The sequence below is a fragment of the Zootoca vivipara genome, chromosome 4 (assembly GCF_963506605.1).
Source record: "Zootoca vivipara chromosome 4, rZooViv1.1, whole genome shotgun sequence".
In the NCBI taxonomy this organism is placed as follows: Eukaryota; Metazoa; Chordata; class Lepidosauria; order Squamata; family Lacertidae; genus Zootoca; species Zootoca vivipara.
Genome location: NC_083279.1, coordinates 51,801,330 through 51,828,840, shown reverse-complemented (window position 1 = coordinate 51,828,840; position 27,511 = coordinate 51,801,330). Strand labels below are relative to the sequence as shown.

Sequence of the window (27,511 nt, the reverse complement as noted above, 5' to 3'; positions counted from 1 at the left end):
TTCAAGACTATGCTTTTTTGCTCATTGTTTTAGAAAGTACTGGATGAATGCCAGGATCTGAGAGCCTGCCAACTCCTTGTCAATAGTCGGGTTTTTGGACCTGATCTATGTCCAGGAATCACTAAATACCTTCTAGTCTCCTTTAAATGCAAACCTAGTAAGTAAGTAATTTGTAGAACAGGCAAGTGTCATTTTTGTACTTGTTTTGCTTTTTGTTTTGACTGCAGTGCCGGCACAGACATCTTTGCATGAATCTATGCGAAGCTTTGAAGTGGATTCACCCAGTCCTTATACCAAAGTTTGTGGGTTTTGCCAGGCATGTTATTCACCACTTTTCATAAAAGTGTATGTGCAAGTGAGTTATATCTGGCAATATGCACAGCGATCCTACAGAACCAAAACACTACCCTGCAGCTATTTTTCAGAAGTGACAAAGTATCCCTATCAGCATTGTCAGAGTCTGAGAATGTATGGAAATGACCTTTCTGCTGTAGATTGTTGGGGGGTCTTAAAGATAATTTATGACAAGATGGGATATAAATCATTAAGGCGAATGGGGATAAGTCCAGGTGCCTTTCTAGAAAGGTGGAAATTTCACAGTGCAATCTATGCATGTCTACAGAAGTAAGCCCCACTGATTATAGGATAGAGACTAGTGTGCCTATATATTTTATTTATTTCTCATTATTACTATTTTGTTTTTTTACCAATGTAATCAAAATGTCTTATTAATATAAAAGAGCAATAAAATACTAACCGCCACCCCACTGCAGATCTCAAACCATAGGTTGGCAGGTATAGGGGGAATTGAGTTGTTTTTAGGGCTTTGTACATGAGTACCAAAGCTTGAATTAGGCCCAGTAATACACAGGCAGCCAGGACTGATGATTTGTTTTCCCATCTTACTGTCCCATTTAACAACCTAGAAGCAGCATTCTGCACCAGATATATGATCTAATCTTAAAGGTTAGCTCCATGTAGAGCAGGCATCCCCAAACTATGGCCCTCCAGATGTTTTGGCCTACAACTCCCATGATCCCTAGCTAACAGGACCAGTGGTCAGGGATGATGGGAATTGTAGTCCAAAACATCTGGAGGGCCAAAGTTTGGGGATGCCTGATGTAGAGTGTATTGCAGGAATCTAATCACTACTTGCAGGAGTCGAAGTCTTTGGTGCAGAAAATTCAAATAATAAACTTTGGGAGCCCAATATAGAAAAAAGTTCATTCCATTATGGGCAATGTGACTTAATTTCTACTTCATCAAGATAGTAATGGCTGGCTTTGTTTCACTAGATTTTGTCACTGTTTTTAAAAACAAAACAAAAAACCAACAACACAGAAAACCTATGTTGTTGTTTAGTCGTTTAGTCGTGTCCGACTCTTCGTGACCCCATGGACCATAGCACGCCAGGCACTCCTGTCTTGCACTGCCTCCCGCAGTTTGGTCAAACTCATGTTCGTAGCTTCGAGAACACTGTCCAACCATCTTGTCCTCTGTCGTCCCCTTCTCCTAGTGCCCTCAATCTTTCCCAACATCAGGGTCTTTTCCAAGGATTCTTCTCTTCTCATGAGGTGGCCAAAGTATTGGAGCCTCAGCTTCACGATCCGTCCTTCCAGGGAGCACTCAGGGCTGATTTCCTTAAGAATGGATAGGTTTGATCTTCTTGCAGTCCATGGGACTCTCAAGAGTCTCCTCCAGCACCATAATTCAAAAGCATCAATTCTTCGGCGATCAGCCTTCTTTATGGTCCAACTCTCACTTCCATACATCACTACTGGGAAAACCATAGCTTTAACTATACGGACCTTTGTCGGCAAGGTGATGTCTCTGCTTTTTAAGATGCTGTCTAGGTTTGTCATTGCTTTTCTCCCAAGAAGCAGGCGTCTTTTAATTTCGTGACTGCTGTCACCATCTGCAGTGATCAAGGAGCCCAAGAAAGTAAAATCTCTCACTGCCTCCATTTCTTCCCCTTCTATTTGCCAGGAGGTGATGGGACCAGTGGCCATGATCTTGGTTTTTTTGATGTTGAGCTTCAGACCATATTTTGCGCTCTCCTCTTTCACCCTCATTAAAAGGTTCTTTAATTCCTCCTCGCTTTCTGCCATCAAGGTTGTGTCATCTGCATATCTGAGGTTGTTGATATTTCTTCCAGCAATCTTAATTCCGGCTTGGGATTCATCTAGTCCAGCCTTTCGCATGATGAATTCTGCATATAAGTTAAATAAGCAGGGAGACAATATACAACCTTGTCGTACTCCTTTCCCAATTTTGAACCAATCAGTTGTTCCATATCCAGTTCTAACTGTAGCTTCTTGTCCCACATAGAGATTTCTCAGGAGACAGATTAGGTGATCAGGCACTCCCATTTCTTTAAGAACTTGCCATAGTTTGCTGTGGTCGACACAGTCAAAGGCTTTTGCATAGTCAATGAAGCAGAAGTAGACGTTTTTCTGGAACTCTCTAGCTTTCTCCATAATCCAGCGCATGTTTGCTATTTGGTCTCTGGTTCCTCTGCCCTTTCGAAATCCAGCTTGCACTTCTGGGAGTTCTCGGTCCACATACTGCCTAAGCCTGCCTTGTAGAATTTTAAGCATAACCTTGCTAGCGTGTGAAATGAGCGCAATTGTGCGGTAGTTGCAGCATTCTTTGGCACTGCCCTTCTTTGGAATTGGGATGTAGACTGATCTTCTCCAATCCTCTGGCCATTGCTGAGTTTTCCAAACTTGCTGGCATATTGGGTGTAGCACCTTAACAGCATCATCTTTTAAAATTTTAAACAGTTCAGCTGGAATATCATCACTTCCACTGGCCTTGTTATTAGCAATGCTTTCTAAGGCCCATTTGACTTCACTCTCCAAGATGTCTGGCTCAAGGTCAGCAACCACACTACCTGAGAAAACCTATATGCCACTGTATTTTATTTAGCAGACTTCTGTCCTTTGAATGACCTGAAAAAAAGTGTTTTGGTGAGTGACTAATACGGTCAAGCTAGTGCTATGAATTTAATCAGTTTGCACTGCATTTGATTTAGATATAGCTAGATGTGCAAGCCAGTCTGCTGCACATTTACTCAGAAGTAAGTCCTACCGAGTTCAGTGGGATGTACTCACAACACAAATAAGTGTGCATAGGGTTTTAGACCTAACAACATCCATTTTTTGGTCAAAGCCTTACATTTCAGAGTTAGCCTCATTGGAAACCAATCTGGTAGTAGCTGGTAGTAGTGGGTACTTGTGAGCGGGATAGGGATACATATTGTGAAAGTAGGAAGTCACATCCTCATGCATACCCTGCAGTACAAATGGCGGTTGCATTGGATGCTTTGCATCCAGAGATGCATCACAGTGCAGATGGCATATTCTCCATATTCAATCTCTGTGTGGTTCCCAGTTCAGGAAGGGATTCTGTATATAGATATACATTTCTCCTTGGAGATTTCTCTTGCTGGATCAGTGTGTAGATATCAGTCTTCACCTAAGCAAAGCTGGTTGTGACAAAGTCCCAGTAAAACTAACAAAACAAATATGACTAACATGAGTCCCCTTGCTCTTGATGGAGCTTAGTTTTTCTGTGCTTATAAATAGACCGGGGGGGGGGGGGCGCTGCTTCAATCATTTGCTTCATTTCACTTAGTTGCTTTAAATCCAAGTAGTTATTGTTATTTTTGAAAACAATCTCATGTTATCTTATATTGTATTAGCCTCATTCTTTTATCCTGCCCTTTAGGACCAGAAAATGCGTGGCTTGTTTGTCTGCTGGGCAGCTTCTGTAGGGTTCAGGCTGCACAAATAATAGGCAATCATGAGGGAAATGCCAAGGACTTTTGAATGACGTTGTTTCCTGCTGTTGATAAAATGTACTTAAAGTTTTTCACAAATAAACAAAGCCCCTTTGACTGTTACATTTCACATTAAATAACTGGTTTTTACATCTGGAAAACGGTTCTTAAAATCATGGACTTGAAACTAAATTGCTTTGGTTTCCATAGAATTTGCTTTCAGGTGGATGTGTTTGGGATAGTGTCTTTTCATCAGTTTCATCTTAATACTTATCACTTATATCCTCACTGTGATATGGCCAAAGGTTAAACTCCATATCTGCGTCCATACTTATAGCTCTTCCAGATGAACAAATTCCCTGGGAGATTACCACTGCAGGGGAAAGTTGTTGTTTTTTGTGCAGGAAGAAAGCCGAGTTGTCCTCAAAAAGGACATTGAGTCTACGACACCAAGCCCTCCCCATCTTTACTCTTAGCTGCTCCATACAAGAACTTTCAAAGAGCAGGGATCATCAGATGAGGAGGTAGAAAGGGAGAAGGGCCATCCAAATCCTATAATTTGAGAGTGTCTCTTACAAAACCTTGTCTTGTCCCAGTAAGATCCGTCCCCCACCCCCAGCCTCTCAGTGGTAGATTGATTTCTAAATGAGGGCCAAAAGAATTATCTCCATAAGGAGATTAGCCATAAAGCTGCTATGTTCAGGTGTTATTTAATCCTGGATACCTCTAAGATTTAGGCACAATGAACATTATTTAGGGAGCCTGGCTATATTATTATAATATAGTTCTATCTCAGGTGCATTTTCTGACATTCCTTTGAACTACCCTTACCTTTATTATTAAGACATAAAATTTATCTAACTAAATATTTAAGTTAGATTCAGGATAATATATGTTAAGAATGTAAGAACAGCCTTGCTGGAGCGGACAGGTTTTCTATCTTGTCTAGCACCCTGTTTTCAGCAGTAGACAGATAAGATGCCTCTGAAAAGCAGGATATAAAGACAACAGTCTCCCCACATCTTATATCACCAGCACCATTCATAGATTTCTCTTCCCCTGGTGTCCTTGAGATGTTTAGGATTGCAACTCCTGTCAGCCCCAACTGCAATACCTCAAGGATCACCCCTCCCCATATAAACTGATTTGGCCCCGTGATCATCATCTGAGTCCCTTCTTTGTGAGCCTTGTCCACAAGAGGTCTTGAGAGTGGCAACATGAGAAGAGGTCTTTTCTGTGGTTGCTCCTCATTTGTAGAATGTTCTCCTCAGAGAGGCTCGCCTGGCGTCTTCATTACATATATTTAGGTGCCAGGTAAAAACATTTCTCTTTAACCAGGCCTTTTGTTGATTAACATTCTGTCCTTTTAAATGTGTTTGTAAGAAGGGGGTTAGTGGTTTGTTCTTGTACTTGTTTTTATTATGTATTTTGTGTTCAAATTTTGTATTTCTATGTTGTGAACTGCCCTGTGATCTTCAGATGAAGGGAGGTATATAAAATTAGTGAATATTATTATTATTTTTACTATCCGGCTGACACCTGTAGCCCAAAACATTGGGAGGGCACAAGGAGAAGGAAGGCTGGTCATCTCCTTTTCTGCATAGTTTTATATGCATTTTTGGCAAAGGTGCACAATTTTGTAAGCATTTTTACCCAGTATAATGTGTTTTTCTATGTTGCTTTCACAAACAAATTCATTTTTATACACACTTTCCCCTAATATATGCATTTTTGTGAATGTCATTTGGAAAACTGAATGACAAATTTTGGATAAGTGCACATTTTGAAGGATGCCTGTGTTTCGGTACTCATTGTTTTGGAAAGTGTGGGCTTGATCAATTCTGCTTTAAATGCAAACAATAGAATATGTTCCCCATCCCTAACCATAAGAACTTCATCTCAAAGGTGGCTATACAGATATACCGTATCTGGAAATGAACTCAGTTGGTGGGGGAAATGAGGTTTACTTCTGAGTAGACATATATAGGATTGCACTGTAAATTTCTTAAGCAAATCATGTTCTTTAGCTTCAGAGGCCATAAATAAATAAATGGTTTGACAAACTGTTGAGGCACCTATGACTGAGGTGATCAGCTCTTCCCAATTTGCTGGTTTGTTTGGTTGTTTATGTTAGGAGTAGGGAACCTTTGCCACTCCTGATGTTGTTAGACTCCAGCTGACATCAGCCTCCAGCCAGGCTGCACAATAGTCGGTGATGATGGGAGTTGGGCTCAAACAACATTTGAAGGGCCACAGGTCCCCTATCCGTAGCTTCTGTTTTTATTCTCCCACACTGGAGGTAGGATTCCCCCCAAAGCCAGCTTACAAAAATCCAACAAAAATAACAAAATATAAAACAATAAAAGTACATACAATAAAACATGGTATAAAAATAGCCACACAAAACAACATAAATCAAATGCATAGCACAATGGACAATGGCATTATAGTAAACAAAAACAAATAATTCTAGCAGCATTCGACAGCCATGGCATCCAATTACGTTTTGTGGGGTGGGGCAGGCTTTCACTGCATGCTCAAAAGTAAGCACTAACTGAGTCTGGCAGGGTTCTTTTGGGAGGTTATGCCGTAATCACCACCTCTAAACTAAAAAGGCTTTTTGTGTATCCACCTCAGGTCAAATGACTTGGGATGTAAGTGAGCGTATTAAACAAATAAGATGAGATATTATGGGGAGCGGGCAGCAGGGAACATCACAAAAGATTGCACTTTCAGCAGTGATCTTTGGTTGTTTTTGTAAACGGATCCAGACTAACAACCACACCAACTCCCCAGCCCAGCAATAAGCAGTGTTTTTCTCTTTCCTTTGCAGCTGAATATAAAACCAGATTAGTGTGTGAGAATGAAGAACTGAAACTCCACTGTAAAGAGTCGAAATTCCTTAACATCTATTCTGCCTCATATGGCAGGGCTGCACACAAGGAGGACACCTGTTCTACAGAAACGGGCCACTTCCCTCAGTTTGGTAGGTTGACAAAAGAGTATCTGTGTTAGTTCAGATTCACTGGCAATGACCACTGGCACACACACACCCCAACCTGATGTCCTCCGTATATTTTGGACTACACTCCCACCCGTCCAGCAAAGCTGACCGGAGTTGCATTTTAAAACATCTGGATGGGGAAGGCTGGAATAGACCGTATATACAGCTGAGCTGTATGAATGTATGCTTGCGAACACAATTGCCCTGATTTTTGGACAGGAACTATTAGACATGGGAAATAATTATTTTAAAGGCAACCTAGCTAAAGTTCTAACACTTTTGTTTAGCAATGCCAGGGCACTGTCTTGGAAAACTATGGTTAAAAATAAATAAATGCAGGATTCAGTTCTTAGTTAATATTTAACTGTTTAACAGGATTCAGGATTTCAGCCAGAGCGCTGCTTGTTTATGCCTTAGTTCCAAGTATGCGGCATGGATGCATTTAGCCATATTTTCAGCATATTCTGAGACCAAACTATACACAAAGCTTGTTCAAAACCATCTGGGTTTTAATGACAACAAAAACCCATGTGGGAATTACTGATGACATAGGCCTAGTTCCCAGGGCCAAATCAGGCCACAGAGGCCCCCTGATCAGATTTCCTGCTGTCTCCTTGCATTTTGGGAAAAGCTTGAAGGCTCCTTCTGCATGCAGAAAGTTGTTCTGTGAAGCATCCCTATTTTCCTGCTTTTGCCTAATATAGAGGTTGAGAAGGAACCCCTTATCTTTTCTCCCCTCTCTTAGAAAATGGCTGGCTGTCAGAGGAATTTGGGGCAGATACATAATGCCTGAAGTTGTGTTAAAGGAAGTTTGTGCCCATGTGGTATTAGTAATAACAATGATCAATTCATTTTCAAACAGGAGAGGGGGGTGGAATGATGAGAGCCAAAAAAGAGTGTGTATGAAAGGAACGCAAGCTTTTTTTCTTGAGGGTACGATGACGTCACAAAAACATAAGGGAATTATTATCAAGATATCTGGGGCTATTGCTCAAGGACATCCTGCTGCCTGAACATTATTTTGACAAAATATGCCATGTGTAATATTTATAAGTAGGTCCCTCATGCATCTGCTTACACAGCATAACTTTAACTACAGTCGTACCTTGGTTTTCAAATTTAATCGGTTCAACTCCCGGAACAGCCAATCAGATGCCGCGCCAGACGTTCGACTTCTGAAAATAGTTCTAAAACTGGAACAATCACTTCTGGATTTTGATCGTTCAGGAGCTGAAACGTTCGAGTTCAAAGGGGTTCTTCGGCTTCCGAGGTTCCACTGTACTTGAGTGAAGCCAAGATGAACATGACCATTTTTGTCTGTTACTTTCACCACACTTGCTTGCTATAGGCTAGGGGTGGCCAACTTCCAAGAGACTGCAATCTACTCACAGAGTTAAAAACTGGGAGTGATCTACCCCCGTTTTTGGGGGGTTCAGGTCAAAGTTGTTGTGCTTTTTTTAGGAAGGAGGAAGGCCCATGTTGGGGTGGGAGTTCATGTAAAAGTTGTTGAGCTTCTTTAGGGAAGAGGAAAGCAACATTTAACTTTTTTTAGGAAGGAAAGCCCTGTTTTTGGTGGTTCAGGTCATTTTAGGGGTGTAAGGCAAATATGTTGAGCATTTTTAGGGGAGCCAAAGTTTTTTAGCTTCTTTAGGGGGAGCCACTGATCTACCGGTGATCTACCACAGACGTCCAGTGATCTACCGGTAGATCACGATCTGCCTGTTGGACATGCCTTCTCTATAGGCTTAGCAAGTATCAATTATGCAACAAGCGTAACCGGCTGCTATAATCAATCACTAATTTATAAACATATAAAGCAGAATAACTTAAATAACATAACCATAAACGTCAACCGTTATATGTTTATAAATTAGTGATTGAAGTTATTCTGTGTTATATGTTTATAAATTAGTGATTGATTATAGCAGCCGGTTATGCTTGTTGTATAATTGATACTTGCTACTCGTAACCTAGGTTTGTGTTGTGTGTGCTATAGGCTTAGCTGCACCTGCTCGTGCACCAAGTGGACAGCTACACCTGTCTATCAAGGTTTCCGTTTCCTTTTGCTGCCCCAGCCTAGCATTTGGCTGGGTAGCCATTGATGTGTGCTCATTGGCAAGGCTGCTCCAGATGTTTCATGGATTATTTTCTCTCTATGAACTATAAGGACCATACTTGCCTAGCCCATAAGAAGATTGTAAGGCTCAGTGCATGAAATGAATACCTTGGAAAACCAGGCAAGCTGGCACATATGCATATTAAAGTGTTGCTTATAAAAGTGAAGGGGGAAAATGGAATTCTATGTTAACAAGAAGCAGGGTAATAAAAAATCAAGGCTTGGTTACTTTGACTTCATGGTCTACACAAATTACCTTCTCTCTACGCCAAACATTATAGCCTGCCAACTGCTCTAAACTTGGCTTGGCCAAGTTCTTGTCTGTTGTGTTCATCATCACCCTGCTTTCAATCATTTTCTTTTCAAATTCCCAGTAAGGCACAATATTTAAAAGACAATTTATTGGCAAACGGAAATAAAATACGATGCCAAGCTGAGACACTGGGAAAAGTTTTAGGTTCCCATATGTTCCTGAAGCTATGTATTGTTCTACAGTAGTTAATATTACAAATACTTGAAGGAAAGGTTATGCAAACGACAGTATAACCTGTGCAAAGGATCATGTTCAGGGGCCAAACTAGAACTGATGTTAAAAAAGCATGATTGCATTTAACAAGTATTATTTTATCCTTTCAAATGCCTCAAACATTATATCCCACTATTTGAAGTGTTGTTGTTTTTCCATATTTGGTTTGCTTCTTAAAGCTCCCAGGTCTCAAGTATGGTGAGCCCACGAATTAATATGCAAGCTTTTATTTTTATTTTTGAGAAAATTTCTAGCACCAAGATTTAGCCTTAGAGAAACATTTTTTAAATGGATCAACAAGCAGCAAGGAAAACAGTCCAAATCACACGAATATTGTCTGTTCTGTTTACGGTAGTAAACACAGCTATTTGGGATGAACTTCTTTTCAATTATATCCTTCTTTCCAGCATCACACAGTTGTCACTTCATGATATGCAGGGCACACATGTGCCCAATCTTTGCTGTACAGTTGGCTCTGGCTAGTCCATTGAATTGAAAGCTTTTCACTACAGAACAGAAAGCGAAGTCTACCAGTGTTTGAAATGGGAGAGGCTTTCAGAATCGAAGAGAAGAATTGCCAGTCTCATTAAACTCTACACAATTTATGGCTCCAGCAACCCTGAATAATTTGCATGTCAAAACGTGTCTAAAATAAAGCCAATTAGTACCTGAAAAGAACTTTCCTTCAGAAACAACAGACTCCAAACTGTTCAATAGCAGCTCAAGTCAGAGCTGATATTTTACAGCCATGTTTTGGAAATGCTTTTATGACCTCGTCTTTTCAGTGCCAGGTGGATTCATGTCCACTACATAAAAAACCAGCAGCACTGCTTGGCACCCTTGTGATTAGTAACCACACTGATCACAGAAGCAAGGCAGCAGATTAAAAGAGGTTAGACAATGGACTGTGCTCTCCTGCAGTGACCACAGAAGTCAATACTGGTATGTTCCTACCATTATTGTGTGTGTGTGTTACCATCTCCCTTCATTTTGGCATTGAAATAACGACTCTCTGAAACTTACCCTGTGAATTTCTGAGCCCAATCCCAGTCAAATCTCTTTACTTCATAGGTCTCCTCGACTGAATCTAAGATCAAAGATAGATATACACTCGTACGTTTCCGAGCACAATTCAAAGTGTTGGTGCTGACCTTTAAAGCCCTAAATGGCCTCGGTCCAGTATACCTGAAGGAGCGTCTCCACCCCCATTGTTCTGCCTGGACACTGAGGTCCAGCGCCGAGGGCCTTCTGGCGGTTTGCTCGCTGCAAGAAGCCAAGTTACAAGGAACCAGGCAGAAGGCCTTCTCGGTAGTGGCACCTGCCCTGTGGAACACCCTTCCACCAGATGTCAAAGAGAAAAACAACTACCAGACTTTTAGAAGACATCTGAAGGCAGCCCTGTTTAGGGAAGCTTTTAATGTTTAACAGACTGTTGTATTTTAATATTTTGTTGGAAGCCACCCATATACAACACCGTCGGATCAGACAGGATGGGGTAGCCAATGTGGTGGCCTTTAGATGCCGCTGGGTAAAACTCCCACCATCCCTGGTCAGTGGCCATGCTGGCAGGGGCTGATGGGAGATGGGAGAATATCTGGAAGCCACCATGTTGACTTCCCCTGAGATAACAAGATGCAATGCGTAAAAAGGACATGTGTTGATTAGTCCTGGTGTGTTTGTAGCCTGCCTCCCAAATTCTTAGAGCTGCATTAGTGTTGCCCACCTGCACCTGTCCAAACATGAGGTGTCATTCTCCTGTTCTGGAAGAAATGATTATCTCAAGAGACTAAAGAGAAGGAAGGAAGAAGGAGAAGATGGGGGAAAGTTGGCATTACTCAAGATCTTCCAGTAATTTCCCCCCCCTTGTTGCACGGGTGTGCGCAGAAGGGTGGGGAGGCAAAATTTGATGCCTTTCCCAGCTCTCACACTGCCTTCCCGAGCTGGCTAAGTGCTGGGCTTTGGAAAGGAGGTGTGAGGCTCCGGCAGGGTCCTGGAGCCCTCCCACATCCTTCCCAAAGCTGGGAAACTGCTAACTAGGCTTTGGGAAGGAGGGGCGAAGACTCTAGTCACAGCCTTCACATTGAGCCAAGCTATGACTGCAATGAGTAGGTTTCTTGAGTTAGCACTGTGTTTGTAACAGCAAGTATATATTTCCAAGCACACTTGTATATAATAGTTCCTATCTTTGAACAAGTCCTTGGTATCTATTTTTGTATGACCGTTTTTTAAAATTTCTCCCACATTTCAGATTGCTTCTCCTACTCAGCTTTAGCAGTATTATCTAAGATGTGTTATGGGAAACAGAGGTGCAAAATCTTTGCTAACAACCATAACTTCGGAAGACCATGCCTGCCTGGTGTGAAAAAATATCTCAACGTCAGCTATGCATGTGGTAAGAAAAAATACATTACAGGTTTTTTTACATTATAAAATCTAGATTTTATAATGCCAGATTGATAAATCCACATGTATATGAAGAGGCATTTATTTCAAAATCTGGGCTTCATTTTACACCTGTGATCTGTATCATTCCCATATAAAATCTTGAAAAGAATAAAAAATGAAAAATAAAATGTTTTAGCAAAAATATTGCCCACCCGCAAAATGTTGTTCAGTGACGATTAGTGTGAATGCATGAGCGTGAGGGTTCCAAGGGAGGAGATTGCAGCTGCTGCACTTCCACCCCATCTTCCTCCTGCTATTCTGCCATGAGCTAAAGCAAGGCTTGTCTTGCCCCAAGCAAACCACAAGTTGTAAATCACCCTTGGTTATACATGTTGGCTGGTCAGAAGAAAGACACACCATGAACCTGGTTTCAGATGATACACCAAGTCAAACTATAGCTTAGCTCACAGCAGCATTTATAATGTTTGAGGTATTTTGTGTTTAAATATTTTATGGTAGCTGCTCGGAATGGCTGGGGTAACCCAGTCAGGTAGGGAAAGAGCATGTATTCTGCAGTGTATTGATTTTGCAAACACACAGACACACACACACACACACACACACACACACACACAGAGAGAGAGAGAGAGAGAGAGAGAGAGACAGACAGACAGACAGACAGACACACAGACAGACACACACACAGACAGACACTGTCAATCACATTTCTCTTTCTCTCTCTCTCACTTCATTAATTTCAAATATGTTTCCTGCCATTATAATTTGATGCAGCCTGGAGCATTTGCAAATGATTCGATGCTTTAACTGTTTTCCATATGGCCTAATGGCTTTAGGTAAGGCAGAGTTTTGGAATGTGTGAGATGCCACACACACCAGTGGGGGCTTGTGTTGACAGACTTCCAGGGAATGAATGCAATAATTACTGTACGCAAGTCTGTTCATAGACGTTTCTGATCATAGCATTGAATTCGCTTTTCCTTTGTTGGTGTCTGCAAACGAAGATTAATGCATAGAAAGTTGCAAGGTCAAGTTCTTTTGTCTCTAGAGTCAGGAGAGAGAAAATACTGAAAGCACTTTGGACTAAAAAGAGCAACACATTTAAGTACCAGTGCTGTTTATTTTTAGGTTTCTTTTCAGAGTGTTATTTATTGTCTAGCAGCCAATTTTCTTCTTCGGTTTTTGAAGCCATATTTTAACTTACCCACCTTTATATGTAATTTTGAAAGGGATAAATAGATCCATTCATCCCATCTTAAGAACTGCAGATTCCAGTGGGTGGGCTGCATCAAAACTGGGTGTGCCGCTCAAATGGACTGTAAAACAGATTATGCAGGGCTGCTGATTGGGCTGAGCCACCTGGATCAGGTATGGGGCGGAGGTGGGTAATACGGGCTTCACTATCTACACACACTATAGGCACAATAGATGCCTCCCGAAGGTGTTGAGTCAAGTACAGTTGACATAAACTCTCAAATGGGAATGGGAGGGAATGTTTTCTTTCTAAATTCCACTACTCATAGCCTTAACTTATGCCAGCAGCTCACCTTTTTAATTACTACAGCTTGGAGCATAGATTCCAGAACTGTGTGTTGCACACCGGTGTGTCATGAGAGGTGCTGGAATGTGCCCTGAAAAATTAATCCACCAAGCTGAATGCATTGACTGTTCTGTAACTTGTGGAGCAAGGAGGTCCCATAGTGAAGCTTTGACCCCTCCCCCTTTCCACCAAAATATGAACCGTGAGTCACCAAATCCCAAGGGAGGGGCGCAGCTGATAGGTATGGGTGAATTCCAGCATCGTCCATAAAACTCTGTCCTCCCAACCTAATATCGACAAGAGGCTATATTAACTGGACTGCCCTGAAGTTCCAAGGAGAAGACCTGCCTATTGTTTTGGGAGCTGATTAAACATATGTGAAATGTATATGTGAAATTTAGACATACCTGTAAAATTTAAGCGCATGTTAAATGTACTTCTGGTTTTATTCCAAAAAAGTGAACCCCAGATATCAAAAGTGTGAAAAACTCTGCTCTAAAGACATTGTGCTATTCTACACAATATTAAAAAGCCAGGCCAAAACAAGGGGGGATTTGTAGTGTGGAGTGGGGGGCTGCTATTATTACCACCATTAACAAGTTATGGTTTTCCCATTCTCCTCCATGTAGTGTGAATGAAGATACACCCCACACCTGACTTCCTACCCCAGATGCTAGTCCAGACTGCCCTGCAATAAAACTAGGACTCAGTTCAATAAAACAACAAAACAACAATTGGAAGTCAAACTAGAATTAGTTTAATTAAATATATTTCAAGACAACAATCTGGATTTACATAAAAAAGAACTAATAAGTCATTTATTACAAACATTGAAACGCAATATAACCAGAGACTGGAAATACCTTTTGGGCACAACAGACAATTGGTATAGAACAGTTTGGGAAACTGCCCTCCCCTCCTTGAAAGATTATCCAATAAACTACTGTTGACACATGGACAGATTAAGAAAGATGGCTTTATACCAGTATGGATTAATTTCAGAAAAGGAACAATCCCCCATCAGCATTTTGCTCAGTCTCGTTGATCTAAATTTAAACATACTTTATTACAGGGCTGCCCCAAACTAAGGCCCGGGGGCCGGATGCGGCCCAAACACCTTCTAAATCCGGCCCGCGGACGGTCTGGGAATCAGCATATTTTTACATGAGTAGAATGTGTCATTTTATTTAAAATGCATCTCTGGGTTATTTATGTGGCCTGCCTGGTGTTTTTACATAAGTAGAATGTGTCCTTTTATTTAAAATGCATCTCTGGGTTATTTGTGGGGCATAGGAATTCGTTCATATTTTTTTTCAAAATATAGTCCGGCCCCCCACAAGGTCTGAGGGACAGTGGACCGGCCCCCTGCTGAAAAAGTTTGCTGACCCCTGCTTTATTATATTCACTTTGAATCCCTTCCCCCATTCATCAATATAGCAACACTATGTTGCTTCATTGGTAACAACGGGGGAAATGGCCATTACTCAAACTTAATCTAAGCAAAACCACAAGGGCTCCTGATTAGGCGTTTAGCTGCTGTGTGATGTGGACTGTTATCTGTTAACCTTGCTCTATATCCTGCTCCTCCCCTTTGTTTTTGTTTAAACCAATTCACAAAACAATAACTTACACATTGAACCATATGTTGTATGCAAATTTATTCTCTTATGTGATATACAAATGGCATGAGAAGACTTGGTCTATTTATTTGTATCATTTATTATTCCTATGATCCTTGTTTATAGAACCCAATAGAAAATTATTATGATTATTATTTATTATAAAAAACACCTAGGATGTAATTCTGGTATGATGTAATTTGTGACTGGATGGCAGTGATAACCTTCAGCTTTATTTGACGATCTCTGACACTCCTTCATTCCCCTCCTCTCCCTTCTGGTATTTTTCTTCAGGACTGTATGCAATTGCTCTTTTTTGATGAGAAAGCTGCATTTAGTATTAGAACCATATACAAGTAGGGGAAATAATTTAGCTTGGGAAAGAGTGCATGTAACCTAGAGTCTGTGTGCATTGTCAAAATGTCAAAGCAACTATGATAAAAGATAATGCCTGACTTCCAAGCAGTGTGGAAAAAAATCTGACACCTGAAGAGCTATTCATATACATGATATGTGCACCCTTTTTAATCTTTGTTGGAAGAATGTGAAATATTTCTAAATTAACATCCCAAAAATGCATTGGGGCAGACATGGATTGAAGAAAAATGTTCACTGTCTGCTTAGACTGATAGCTATTCCACTTTTGAGTTATAATTGCCTAAGGGTGTGTGTATGAGTAGTGGGGAGAGGGCACTGCCGATTGTTAAGTGCCAAACTACATGTTGCAATGGAGATGAGAAGATGTAGAATTAAACGTAAGATAGCTGAAATGCAGGAGTCTATTTCTTCATGAGTCTCAGGCCTAGTCATTTTATCCATGGCCACTGTAGACCAGATGTCATTTTCTTGTCTTTGTGGCCTAATCCACATGGTAAGCCATGAACAGTGCACTATTTGGTGACAGCCACCATGTGGACCAATGGCAACTGCAGGGCCGGCTCTAGGTAGAGTCCCGGTGACGCGGGGCGTTAGGGTGCCGGGCCGGTAGGCTGGGTGCTGCGCGGAAGCCATGCTGCACCCTGCGAGGGCAAGGGCGCCAGAGCGATCTCCGCCCCTCAGCGCCAGGGCGTGCGACCTCCTCGAGACTGCCCTGGGCAACAGTAAAGTAAGGGTCATTTAATAATTTATAATAATTTATTCTTTATACCCTGCCCATCTGGCTGGGCCTCCCCAGCTACTCTGGGCAGCTTCCAGCAGATTAAAATACAATAATCTATTAAACATTAAAAGCTTCCCTAAACAGGGCTGCCTTCAGATGTCTTCTAAAAGTCTGGTAGTTGTTATTCTCTGTCATCTGATGGGAGGGTGTTCCACAGGGCGGGTGCCACTACTGAGAAGGCCCTCTGCCTGGTTCCCTGTAGCTTTGCTTCTTGCAGTGAGGGAACCGCCAGAAGGCCCTCGGCACTAGACCTCAGTGTCCGGGCAGAACGATGGGGGTGGAGAAGCTCCTTCAGGTATACTGGACCAAGGCCGTTTAGGGCTTTAAAGGTCAGCACCAACACTTTGAATTGTGCTCGGAAACGTACTGGGAGCCAGTGTAGGTCTCTCAAGACCGGCGTTATGTGGTCTCGGTGGCCACTCCCAGTTACCAGTCTAGTTGCCGCATTCTGGATTAGTTGTAGTTTCTGGGTCACCTTCAAAGGTAGCCCCACATAGAGCGCATTGTTGCAGTAATCCAAGCGAGAGATAACTAGAGCATGCACCACTCTGGTGAGGCAGTCCACGGGCAGGTAGGGTCTCAGCCTGCATACCAGATGGTGCTAATAGACAGCTGCCCTGGACACAGAATTGACCTGGGCCTCCATGGACAGCTGTGAGTCAAAAATGACTCCCAGGCTGCGCACCTGGTCCTTCAGGGACACAGTTACCCCGTTCAGGACCAGGGAGTCCTCCAAACCTGACCGCCTCCTGTCCCCCACAAACAATACTTCTGTCTTCTGCTCACTATGTAGATCCTAAAATGAAGTTGGGCTTCATGCTAAATATACACACCTAGATGACACCACTGAAAACAGTTAGACTTACTTCTAAGGAGACATGCATTGCACTGTTACAGCTTTGATGTTTCAGAGTCTTTAGTATTTGTGGCACCACATTTTTATTCTATTACAGCGTCCTCGGGGACTAAAATAATCCATCTCAGAGCCACAGGTCACATCATAATAGAGGTGTCAGGGCCATTCTAAAAGCATCCTCAATGTGTTTAGTCAAACTAATTACAACTCTTCATGATCAAGTTTGGAGAGAAGCATTTTGTCAACTTGAAGAGGAAGCCAGCTGACTGGTGTAGCACTGATGGACTAGCCCAGTTTTCACCAACAAGGTACTCGCCAGATGTTTTGTTCCTATCAGCTCAGGGAAAGCTGGGCTAGGCTATCTGATGGCACCAGGAACTCCTGCTTCCATGCATCAGAGTACATTTCCCCATTTTTAAAAAGCTGCCCCACCCAAAAAAAAGACAAATTAATTGATAAACACATATTGTGCTTCCCCCTCCACAAAGCATGGGAGTTGGGAGAGGGAAGGACTGATTTGCAGAGACCTGTCTCTTCAGCTGCAAAGCTGGGAGAAAGCCAGCCTTGTTTGGTGGGTGAGGGATGCATTATGTTATGAGCTCTCTCTTCATATGATGCCTGTCTTGACCCTAACAGGAACTCTCGGACTATTCACAGCACAGCTTGTGTTTGAGACAATGGATATAGAGAGTTACTAATAGAGCATGACTTCCCTATTGATGGTGTGCTTAAGATGTGGCTCTTGAAACAAAGACAGATTCATGTGGTGGCACCTTATAATGAAATCTTTCCGAGCTTGTTTCTGTCTCAGTTCAGCAAGGGAGATGTGTGCATGGAAGTGCTGCATGCGTCGTAAGCTGTGTCAGATCAGTGCTGTTTTTGCTAGTCTGAGCACCTATTTCGAGAGTGGAGCTGCTCTATTTAGTGTCCTTCTCCTTCCCCCTCCCCAGCAGTTGAGTGGTGCTGTTAGGGTTGAAAGTGCCCACAATCTCTTTCTTTGGGAGACAGATTTGTGTGCAGAGCCTTATGAACAGCTACAGCTTCAGGCTGGGATTTATGAATCTGGAGGATAAGAACTTTTCAAAGTTGACACCCATCCCTGGGGAAAATAAGCAACCAGTCTCCTTGGCATATCTAGACCTATTCCATTGCCTAATATGGAGAATGGTATCTTGACGGGAATATCCAGGGTGGGGAGTGAAATGTGTTATTTGGCAGTTAATAATGGTTTGGGTTTCTTTGTCTTACCTAAAGTCGGTTAACCATTTTGCCTCACCCAATGAATAATGCTTCTGTTGATGTCAAGTGCTTTAAAATATTAGCATATAATATCTTCTTTTCTTTTCTTAAAATTTGCAGTTCCCAAATTCATATTTGCAGCAGTTGATCCAATGGTTAATCTAAACCCTTCTTGGAAGCCAAAAGAAGGTGAATATGGTCATTTTTATGGATCGCTACCAGCATTTGTCTTTTAAGTAAGAACCTACAATGGTTTGATCACTTGTAAAAATATACTACCAACCAAGTGAAATGAGACCTTAGCAGGCATTTCAAATCTAGGTGGCAGAAAACATCAGGTTCAGTTGCTAGCATTGCCAGATAAAATGATATCAGGACAAACACATTTTATCCTAGAGTTAGGTCTGTTGAATGAGATGATTCATTAACATCTTTAAGATAAAAGTTAATTTTTTTAGGAAACATCTCTTATTTGACTTGAGATCACAGAGAATCATGGGAATTTTAAAATTAAGAGCTCCCTTTTGGGTAGGATATAAAAAAATCATTTAGTTAACTTACACATTTTCTAACAATTTTTAAGTACTTTTCTGGTCCTCAACTGTGATCTAATCTAACAAACCTCTCATTTGTTTTTATTAGGTATAAATTTTGACCCAAAAGAATCAAGATTTCCAAAGAAAGAAGGAATTATAGTTAGCAACAGTTTGGCTATGTTTGCTTACATTAAAGGTAGAAATTGTGTGTTTTGTTTCCTTGCATTCTTCTTACCAGTAATCCTGTTGAGTATAATTATACTGTTTCATTACAGAAAATTAAATCCATGTATAGACCATGGCTGCAGTCTATAGAGTGTGCTGTAGAGTCTGCACATTTAGAAGGACATCAGGTGGACACTTTTTGATATGGAGGGATGGGGGAGAAATTCAGTTCCGTTGGTATTTAAATGAGAACCTACCAAATGCAAATTTCTTGAAACAAAGCACAGCCGTTTTTCAAAATTCTGAACAGCCAACTGCTGAAAAAACTGTGCAGGTCTTAGTTTTTGTAAACTCAAAGGAGTTGTGCTTGTTCAAAAGCCTCTCTCCCTCTTTTACCTATTCCTACAGGTCCCTTTGCTGTGGTGGTAGTGCTAAAGCATTTTGACACACCCACCCAAGACTCCCAAACTTTTGACATTTTGTCTACACCCATTTTGATAGGCAGCCCTTGGAGAGTTGACCATGGGTCAATGTTGTCCTTGCCCTGTGCCCAATGTTGCCCTTAGCCACCCCGTTTTAGTGAACTTGTGTTGATTGCTTTTCATTGCTGTTCAGATGTTTTTCTGTTTTTATCTTTCTGGTTTCCTTCTTTTAAAACGTTTGTTTGTTTATCACCATATTTATATCCCACCTTTCTTCTAAGGAAGGTGGCATACACACATCTCCCCCTCCCCATTGTACCATTACAATGACCCGACGAGGTAGGTTAGAGTGGGAGATGGGAACTGGCCTAAGATCCTTCAGTGAGCTTCATTACTGAGTGGACATTTGGATCCTGGTCTCCAAGGTCTCACATTGGCTTTAGTGTTTTATTGCATTTTAAACCAATGTATTGTATGTCTGCCCTCCTAACCTGACCCGGAAGCCTTCTTGAACTATTTTGAATGGCAGGAAATAAACCTGGAATGGGGGACCTGTGGCATTCCAGACATTGCTCTAAACTCCCATCCCCTTTGACCAACTATGGCTGCGGTTGATGGGAGTTGGCATCCAGGGGGATACAGGATCACTCTCTCTCATATAAATGTTTTAAATAAATAAATAAATAAATTAGAATCTTGCCAGGCCCATAAAATCTGACAGCTGCTCGATTTGGATTGTTCCATGGAGATTTGCAATGACATTTTAAAGTAATTTGGATGCAGTTTCTATAGAGCTGCCTTATGTAACATTAATGCTGTTTTCTATTAACCTGCTTGGTTCTGGCTCTCTCTGCATGGACCAGAATGCCACACATTAATAGACCAATGTGATGTACAGATGACAGATACATTGTTGTGCTGCTTTCTTCGCATGCTATGTGTGTGGGTCAGAGGGGGAGCAATAACACGTGGTATCCCTAATGGCAGGTTAAAAGTGCTTGCTTTGAAGAGGTAAAATGCGCTGTTAGGATTAAGTGCTTTGGGATGATCATTAAAACTGTACAGGTAGGATTTAGAACAGAGATACTCAGATATCGTTGGATGGTTTTTGAAACCAAACAGTGCAAATGCCAAAGGTAAAGAACTAACAATAGCTGGCGAACTTTTACAGAAATAGGCAGCTCTGAGGCAGATACAAACAGCTTTTCAGTGGCAAAACTTCCCCTCTGCTTTCCCCCTAGAGCAGCCAGCTTCTTAGTGAGTCACACATTTGGCTGAAGTATAGCACCGCCTACACCAGGATAGAAGCACTTGAAGATCTAGCCTTAGGCTTTAAGCATTATGGTGCCCACACTTAGACTGTCTGGCTGTCTGCCATGGTGCTTTGTGGTCAAGCAGGCAGGATCAGCTAGCCAGAGACAAGTTAGCAGGGCCTGGTGAACCTTGTAGGCTTGGACTGGCACAACAGGACAGGGCCTTTTCAGAAATGAATATCTTTCATCACTACCCCCTTGTCTGGCCCTCCCTGTATAACCCTTTAGTCTGGGATTTTGTTTCTAATTTCAGATCACCCTGAAAGAGCTGCTCTCTTGTTTGTGTCTAGTGTTTGTGTTGGCCTCGTGCTCACACTCTGTGCTCTGGTGGTCCATGTGTCATGCTCTAATGACCTGGAAAAACTGCGGAGGGCCAGAAAGCGCTTGATACCAGAGGACAAAAAGGCTGACGAAAGCAGTGAAGAGGAGGAGGAGGAGGAGGAGGAGGAGGAGGAGGAGGAAGACGAGGAGGAGCAGGAAGAGGAAAGAGAGGATTCTTCCAGTTCTGATTTTCCTGATGAACTAGCAGGGCTCTGCAGGACTTCCTATTCAGCTTATTGTTCAATGGACCCAGCTGAACTTGCTGAAAGGATAGAGCGGAGAGAACAGATCATCCAGGAAATCTGGATGAGCAGTGGGTTGGATGCATCTCCTACTAGAAGCCTCAGTCCATTTTATACCAATGAACAGCAATGCATTTGTTTTGGATGAAAAAAGCTATTTTTGCAATAAAAAAGAAGAAAAGAAAGGGGGAGAAATGTACTTTCTGTGAAGGAACATTTGCAACTCCTAGAAATAATTATTTGAAAAGTTATATTATTAATAATTATAATTAAATGCTTTAAAATGTGTGTGTGTGTGTGTGTGTGTGTGTGTGTTGCATATGCTGACTTTATGCCTCTGATTAATTGTCCATTATCATTCTGTCTAAACCATTTCAGTTTGAAAATGAATGACCGTATTAAAAACCAGTACAACACACATTTCCACTAAGGTATTTCTGAACATTTCTGAAAGGTATTGAAGATAAAAAGAGAGGCCACTGCAGAACTAAATGGGTCACTTTGCAGATTTCTTTTCAAAATAATCTTTAGAAAAATCCCACAAGGTTTAGGCCAATCAAATCTAAAGTTAAATCAGAAATTTATTCCTTTAGAAGAATGTCTCCCACATTTAGTCACAATCTGTAGGAACTCGAAGAACAAAAGGAGGAAAAATGTCACTTCCTACTTGTGATACTTAGGAGTTGTCCGTTCTTTCCCTATGCAGAACTCACACGTTAATGTAGTAGCATAAAATATACTGGGTGGGGTGGACTTTTGGCTTTTCATTTCCTATTGTTTTAAAGGAAAATTGGAGCTTGGGAAAAATTAATAGAAGGGAACATTTCCCACTTACTAATGAGTGAGCTCATACGGAATCAGAAAACCTTCAGCCTGATTCATTTCCTAGTAAGTCAGGAAGCTAATAAACTTGCCAAGAAGTTGTTAAAAAAAAAAGAATCAAAGAATTGGAAAGGACAGAAAAGCAGACTACTGCAAGGCCAGAAAATGCATTCATAACCCCTACCCACAATGGACTGATCCAGACTGCATGTCACTAGCAGAGCAGGCACATACACAGTGAGAAGGTGTTTACTGAGCAATAGCTGGGGGGGGGGGGTTCATGCAAATTTATCCAACAAAGACACAATTAAAACACTAACTAAACAAGTGTTATAACTAGCCAGACAAAGGCAAAGAAAGACATATTAGATCTGCTCCTTCCTCCAGCCAATAGGATCTGGGTTGCCCTGCCAACTTGTCCTTTAGTGTTTGACCCCCAGGTCAGTCATCTGTTACCTATGAGGGGACTGACATGTTGTTTTACTGAAATCTTAGTGGATGAGCAGAGGCCATGAGAAGTGCTGCCTCTGGAGATGCCAAAACTGGCTAAATCTAATGATGCAAGCCCAACCCACAGTGTCAGCGACACAAGATAGAAAAGTAACACATCTCAGAAATAAAAGGGTAAGTCAGACTCTTTGCTTGCTATTCTGCTTGAACATATATATTGCTCTACCACTATACTGTATACATTTTAAGAGTGTACTCTTGTGTTGGTAGATTTACAGTGGTACCTCGGGTTAAGAACTTAATTCGTTCTGGAGGTCCATTCTTAACCTGAAACTGTTCTTAACCTGAGGTACCACTTTAGCTAATGGGGCCTCCCGCCATGCCGCCACCGCGCGATTTCTGTTCTCATCCTGAAGCAAAGTTCTTAACCCGAGGTACTATTTCTGGGTTAGCCGAGTCTGTAACCAGAAGCGTCTGTAATGCATTCTAAATTAAAGAGTAAACAAAGGGGAGAGGTGCTGAGGCAGAGGGGGAGAGAGGAATAACTTTTATGAAGTGTCCTGAAAAATTGTCAACTTGCAGAAAACGAGAAGCCTGTTTGGAAAGACCTGCTTTGATTTTTGTTTTGTTTTGTTACTGTTTTAGCTTTGAGGAAGAAATTTGTGGTAGTTGGATATCAGCAGGTTGCAAATACTGAAACAAAAAGAATGATAAAGTTGCCAGTATCTTAAAAATAAATAATAAGTCTAAAGTTGAAGGATACAGTTGCACAAGGGGGCACACAGTGTCACTCTAAAGGTAAGGACTTCCAAAGATAACAAGAAAGAAGAGGCTTAGCAGTGCGTTTTATATGCTCAAATACAGTGGCATTGCTTAAGAAACAAATATTATAAACAGGGCTTGCAAGTTACATGTGTGTGTCCTAAAAGCATCTATTAGGGTCATCTTACCTTCTTACTTTATGTTTAATGACACTACATTCTGTTACAACAAATAAATTTTAGTATTTGTGGTTCAATATAAACCATTAATGGAGATCAGTTCTTTAAAAAATTGTATCATTTGCCCCTTTGAATAGCTAGGCCACCTAGGAATCAAATGTTTACTATTGGGACTGCCCATTCTAAGGATGAAAAAGAAGTTGAAAATTAATCCTTTTTGAAAGCCAAGCCTTTTATCTAAACTCATTCAGCTGTTGCATGTACAACATTTCTCTGAGGCCCAAAGCATGCAGCTGCAGCTCGGAGGTTTTTCAGGACGCTATTGTGATCAGCCAGCCAAGGCACTGCTGTTTGAAAGGTGTGGTAAAGATGACAATGGAATAGGTGTGGCATCACATTAAAGCAACCTTGAGGTTTCCTTTCACTCAAGTGAGGACATGAAACAGTTGGATAAATATAAAATGGGGATGTCAAGGAGGGAGGAGGATTGGAAACGGAAATGCCTTCGAAGCCAGTCAACTGGCTTGACTTAAGCACTGTGAAGTGCCTACCAGTATATCTGCCTTGTAACACAATCTATTCTACTGTAACATAGCTGAGCACCAGAGACAAACTTGGATGCTTTCATTCTAAGTAACACAATGAAAGCAGTTTGGTAACTGAAAGGACTTGCTCCAAAGCCCCATTGAGATTGAAAGGACGGAATGACTTTGATGGTGCTGTTTGTTTTGTTTTTAAGATTAGATTCCTTCTATGACTCAAAGTTGTTTTTAATGTGTGTGGGTTTTTTTAAAAAAAAGTTCACTGACTTTTTTTTACTGGTTCTGCTCCACAGAGAATCCTCTCTCAAATTGAAAGAATGTACAGCTCTTAAAGGAACACTGAATTAAGCTGCATAATAGAATCAGTTAGAAATGGTGGATAGGAATGGAGGAGAAATTCAATTCAGTTGGTATTTAAAGCTGAATCTATTGAATTCACACTTTCTAGAACAATATGCAAACCAAAACACAGCTATAATTTGAAATTCACTCTTACCGAAATTTTGCAATGCAGTTCTCCAAACAAGCAATGTTTACAAAAATGACTATATTAGGGGAAAGTGTGCATATAAATGAAGGTATCGGTGAAAGTAGCATACAAAAGTGCCTTATATTTGAAAAATTTGCTCTCAAAAATGTGTGCATTAGTGAAAACTGCATATGAAATGTGTCTGGAGAAATTTGCACAGAATGCTGATGAATCCTCAAAAGCTTTTTCTTTAAATGCAAATTGCTGCAAAATGTGGAGAACTGAGATCTTTCCATACCTAATGATGGATATGTTGATTGCCCACACAGTAACTTAGTTCTATAGCAGATGGTAGTGGTGATGAGGCAGGACTGCGGATTAGCTCTTTGAAGGAGTAATTAGTGGTACTGTACATCCACTGAAAATAATGGCACTAATTTAATTAGTGGGTCTACCCAGAATAAAACTTAGCTGGATGCCATCTATTGCTCCTATCTGCAGATGGATGACATCCCAATTTCCTGGCCCCACAAGAACCTGAATTTTCTTCTCATATAGGGTACACTGTATTAGTATCAGCATAGGCAGACATAGCATAATTCATCCAAATTTCAATCTCACCAATTATCCTATGTACCTATAGCATTGAAGGGAGAGTAGAATGCATTACTCCGCCCTAAGTCTCCTCCTCCCTAAGAGTCAGATGACCACAGGCAAGTAGTTAAAATCAGTAAATGCCCACATCGATTTTCTTAGTAAAACACTACTGTACTGAAAAGTTATAAACAGGGAACTTTTTAAAGGAGTTAATTAAACTTCAATTTATTATTTATGCTTCCTTGTAAGTCCTCCCCCCCCCCATTATAATCTTGGGATAAGAAAGTAATTAAAAGAGTGCTTTTTTCCTTGTGAGGGAAGTGCCAAGTTTCCTCATTTCGCTGTAAACTTCCTCATTCCAAGTGCCCAAAATTTACTGCAGTACAGCATGTACTTGTTGGTGTACAATGAAAGGCAAGTCATGTCCTTGAAGCTGACAAGCATCATTTGTATTGTAAAGTATGTACTAATTCTGTCATGCATGTTTGTTTTTGCTTCATCTCAGCTATGGCTTTTAATAGTATGCTTTTGTCCACAGTATTGTATGGCAGAGAGAGACAGAAAGTACCTCAAGAATTAATCTCTAGGTCACTTTGCAATTGATCTTCAGGGGTTTCCAATTCCCTTCTAAATTAGGCTACTTAAATGAAGAAAGTAGAGTGTATGCACAGACCAGGAGTCGCTTTATGAGCATAGCTGCCAAGTTATCCCTTTTTTAAAGGGATTTTCCCTTATGCTGAATAGGCTTCCTCGCGAGAAAAGGGAAAACTTGGCAGCTATGCTTTATGAGTGACAGAATTGAGAGCTGTGCTCAGACACTGTAAACAAAGTTAGAATCCCTGCTCTATACTGTAATGCCATCAGCTGGCTGGAGCTGATGGGAGTTGTAGTCCAAAACATCTGGAAGGCACCAGGTTAGAAAAGGCTGTTCTAGACCTTCCATCTAGTAACAACAACTTCCTGTAACCACCTTACCTCTTGAATACCCTCCCTAGCAATCCTATCTCTTCCTCAGTCAACCTCCATCCTCTCCTTAAGTGTTGTGCCATTTCTTCAGTCTTCTTTCATCCCGGTTCCCTAATTCAAGTTGCCTAACTCCTCCTCCAGGTTTTATTTTCTTAGCCCAATCCTTCCTCTAGCTTCCTTGCCTCCACCTGTTTGTCCCTTAAATTCCCTATATACCTGGATCTCTTTTCACTCCTCAACATGCCTGTAAACTGCTTAATTCCCTCAGCAACTGCACATTCTGTATCATTAGGTGACCTCGGCCAAGATCTGGAGGTTTCACCAACACAAGAATAAATACAATACAGATGGAGCAGAGGACAAAAATTCATGGACGCAGACATTGCTTGATGACACATTTCCTTCTTCTAAAAGTGATTGATAAGCGCTATTTCAAAAACACCATTACTAGTTTTGTCTTTGGGTCTTTATTAAACAAATCACACGTTCAACACATGCCTGTTATGGTTGTGCACCAGCCTGGACATGGATGTTTTGTTGCCTACGGTGATGTAAACTCCTAAGCAGTATTGCTCAAGCTCAGAGGTTAGATTCTGTATATGCTATTTTAGAGTATCAGATCTTCCACCCCTCTGCACTGTGAACACAAAAAACATTCAGGCTGAACATAGGCAGTGTACAGGCAATGTTGTTAGCACTATTAAACTGAAAACTGATCCTTTTAAATTGAGTTCAGTTTGCTAGTATAATCATTTGAGCTTCTGCCCAGAGAAACGTAAAATCAAAACTAAGAAGAGTAATGCTGCTGTGAAGCCTGTTAATTGTTCTGTGCAACTGCTGTAATTTTAAAGTGTCTCTACAGCACAATGTAGTGAGAGTGGCTATAAAAGTATGCATTTCTCTCCCTCTCTCTTTCTGTGTGTGTATACCACAAGCTCATTGCTTTTGCTCACTGCCAATCCCAAAATAATAGAGTTAAGGACATGCTCCCTATGTTCCTAGGGGTAATGAGCCTTACCTTGGGCAGCAGTTCTGGCTCAGACTTAGATGTATGTGGAGGGTTCAGCTAGATTAGAAAGACCAACAGCAAAAAATCACAGAAGAGCATTCTCACCAAAGATACCAATCTTCGCACCTCACTTTCCACTTATTTTTTTAAAAAAGAAATAAATTCATTTATTACTCTGATACCAGATCCCGTTGAGAAATTTCATTCGGATTACAGAGACTTCCTGGTGTTGCCTTTAAGATACGATGTTATTTAAAAAGAACAAATTCTCTTTGAGTTCATGGAACTCATCGTTCTTTTAAAGTATCAGTTGACTTTCTATTTCAGCTCAAGTCTACACTATTGTTGACTGCAAGGTTTTTTTTTGCAGGATAGCCATTTGCACCCTAGCAATTATTTATTTATTATACAGTATTTATTTCCTGCCCTTCCCCCAAGGAGCTCAAGGTGGCATGTAGAGTGCCCTTCCCATT

At 41.2% G+C, this 27,511-nt stretch overlaps 1 protein-coding gene across 4 annotated transcripts in view; it reads left to right on the top strand.

The window, feature by feature from the left end:
• The window catches only part of EVA1C (eva-1 homolog C), a 52,467-nt gene extending 25,202 nt beyond the window's left edge, over positions 1-27,265 (top strand). Inside the window, exons 3-8 of one of the 4 annotated variants that reach the window (XM_060273616.1) lie at positions 34-157; positions 6,615-6,767; positions 11,676-11,819; positions 18,364-18,432; positions 18,886-18,975; positions 20,933-27,265. In XM_060273616.1, the coding sequence (XP_060129599.1) occupies positions 34-157; positions 6,615-6,767; positions 11,676-11,819; positions 18,364-18,432; positions 18,886-18,975; positions 20,933-21,390 (1,038 nt within the window). In that variant the 3' untranslated portion in view covers positions 21,391-27,265. The remainder of the gene's footprint in view (positions 1-33; positions 158-6,614; positions 6,768-11,675; positions 11,820-18,363; positions 18,433-18,885; positions 18,976-20,932) is intronic. The other 3 variants (XM_035115384.2, XM_060273615.1, XM_035115385.2) reach the window with 3 other exon arrangements.
• The last annotated feature ends 246 nt before the right edge of the window (positions 27,266-27,511 follow it).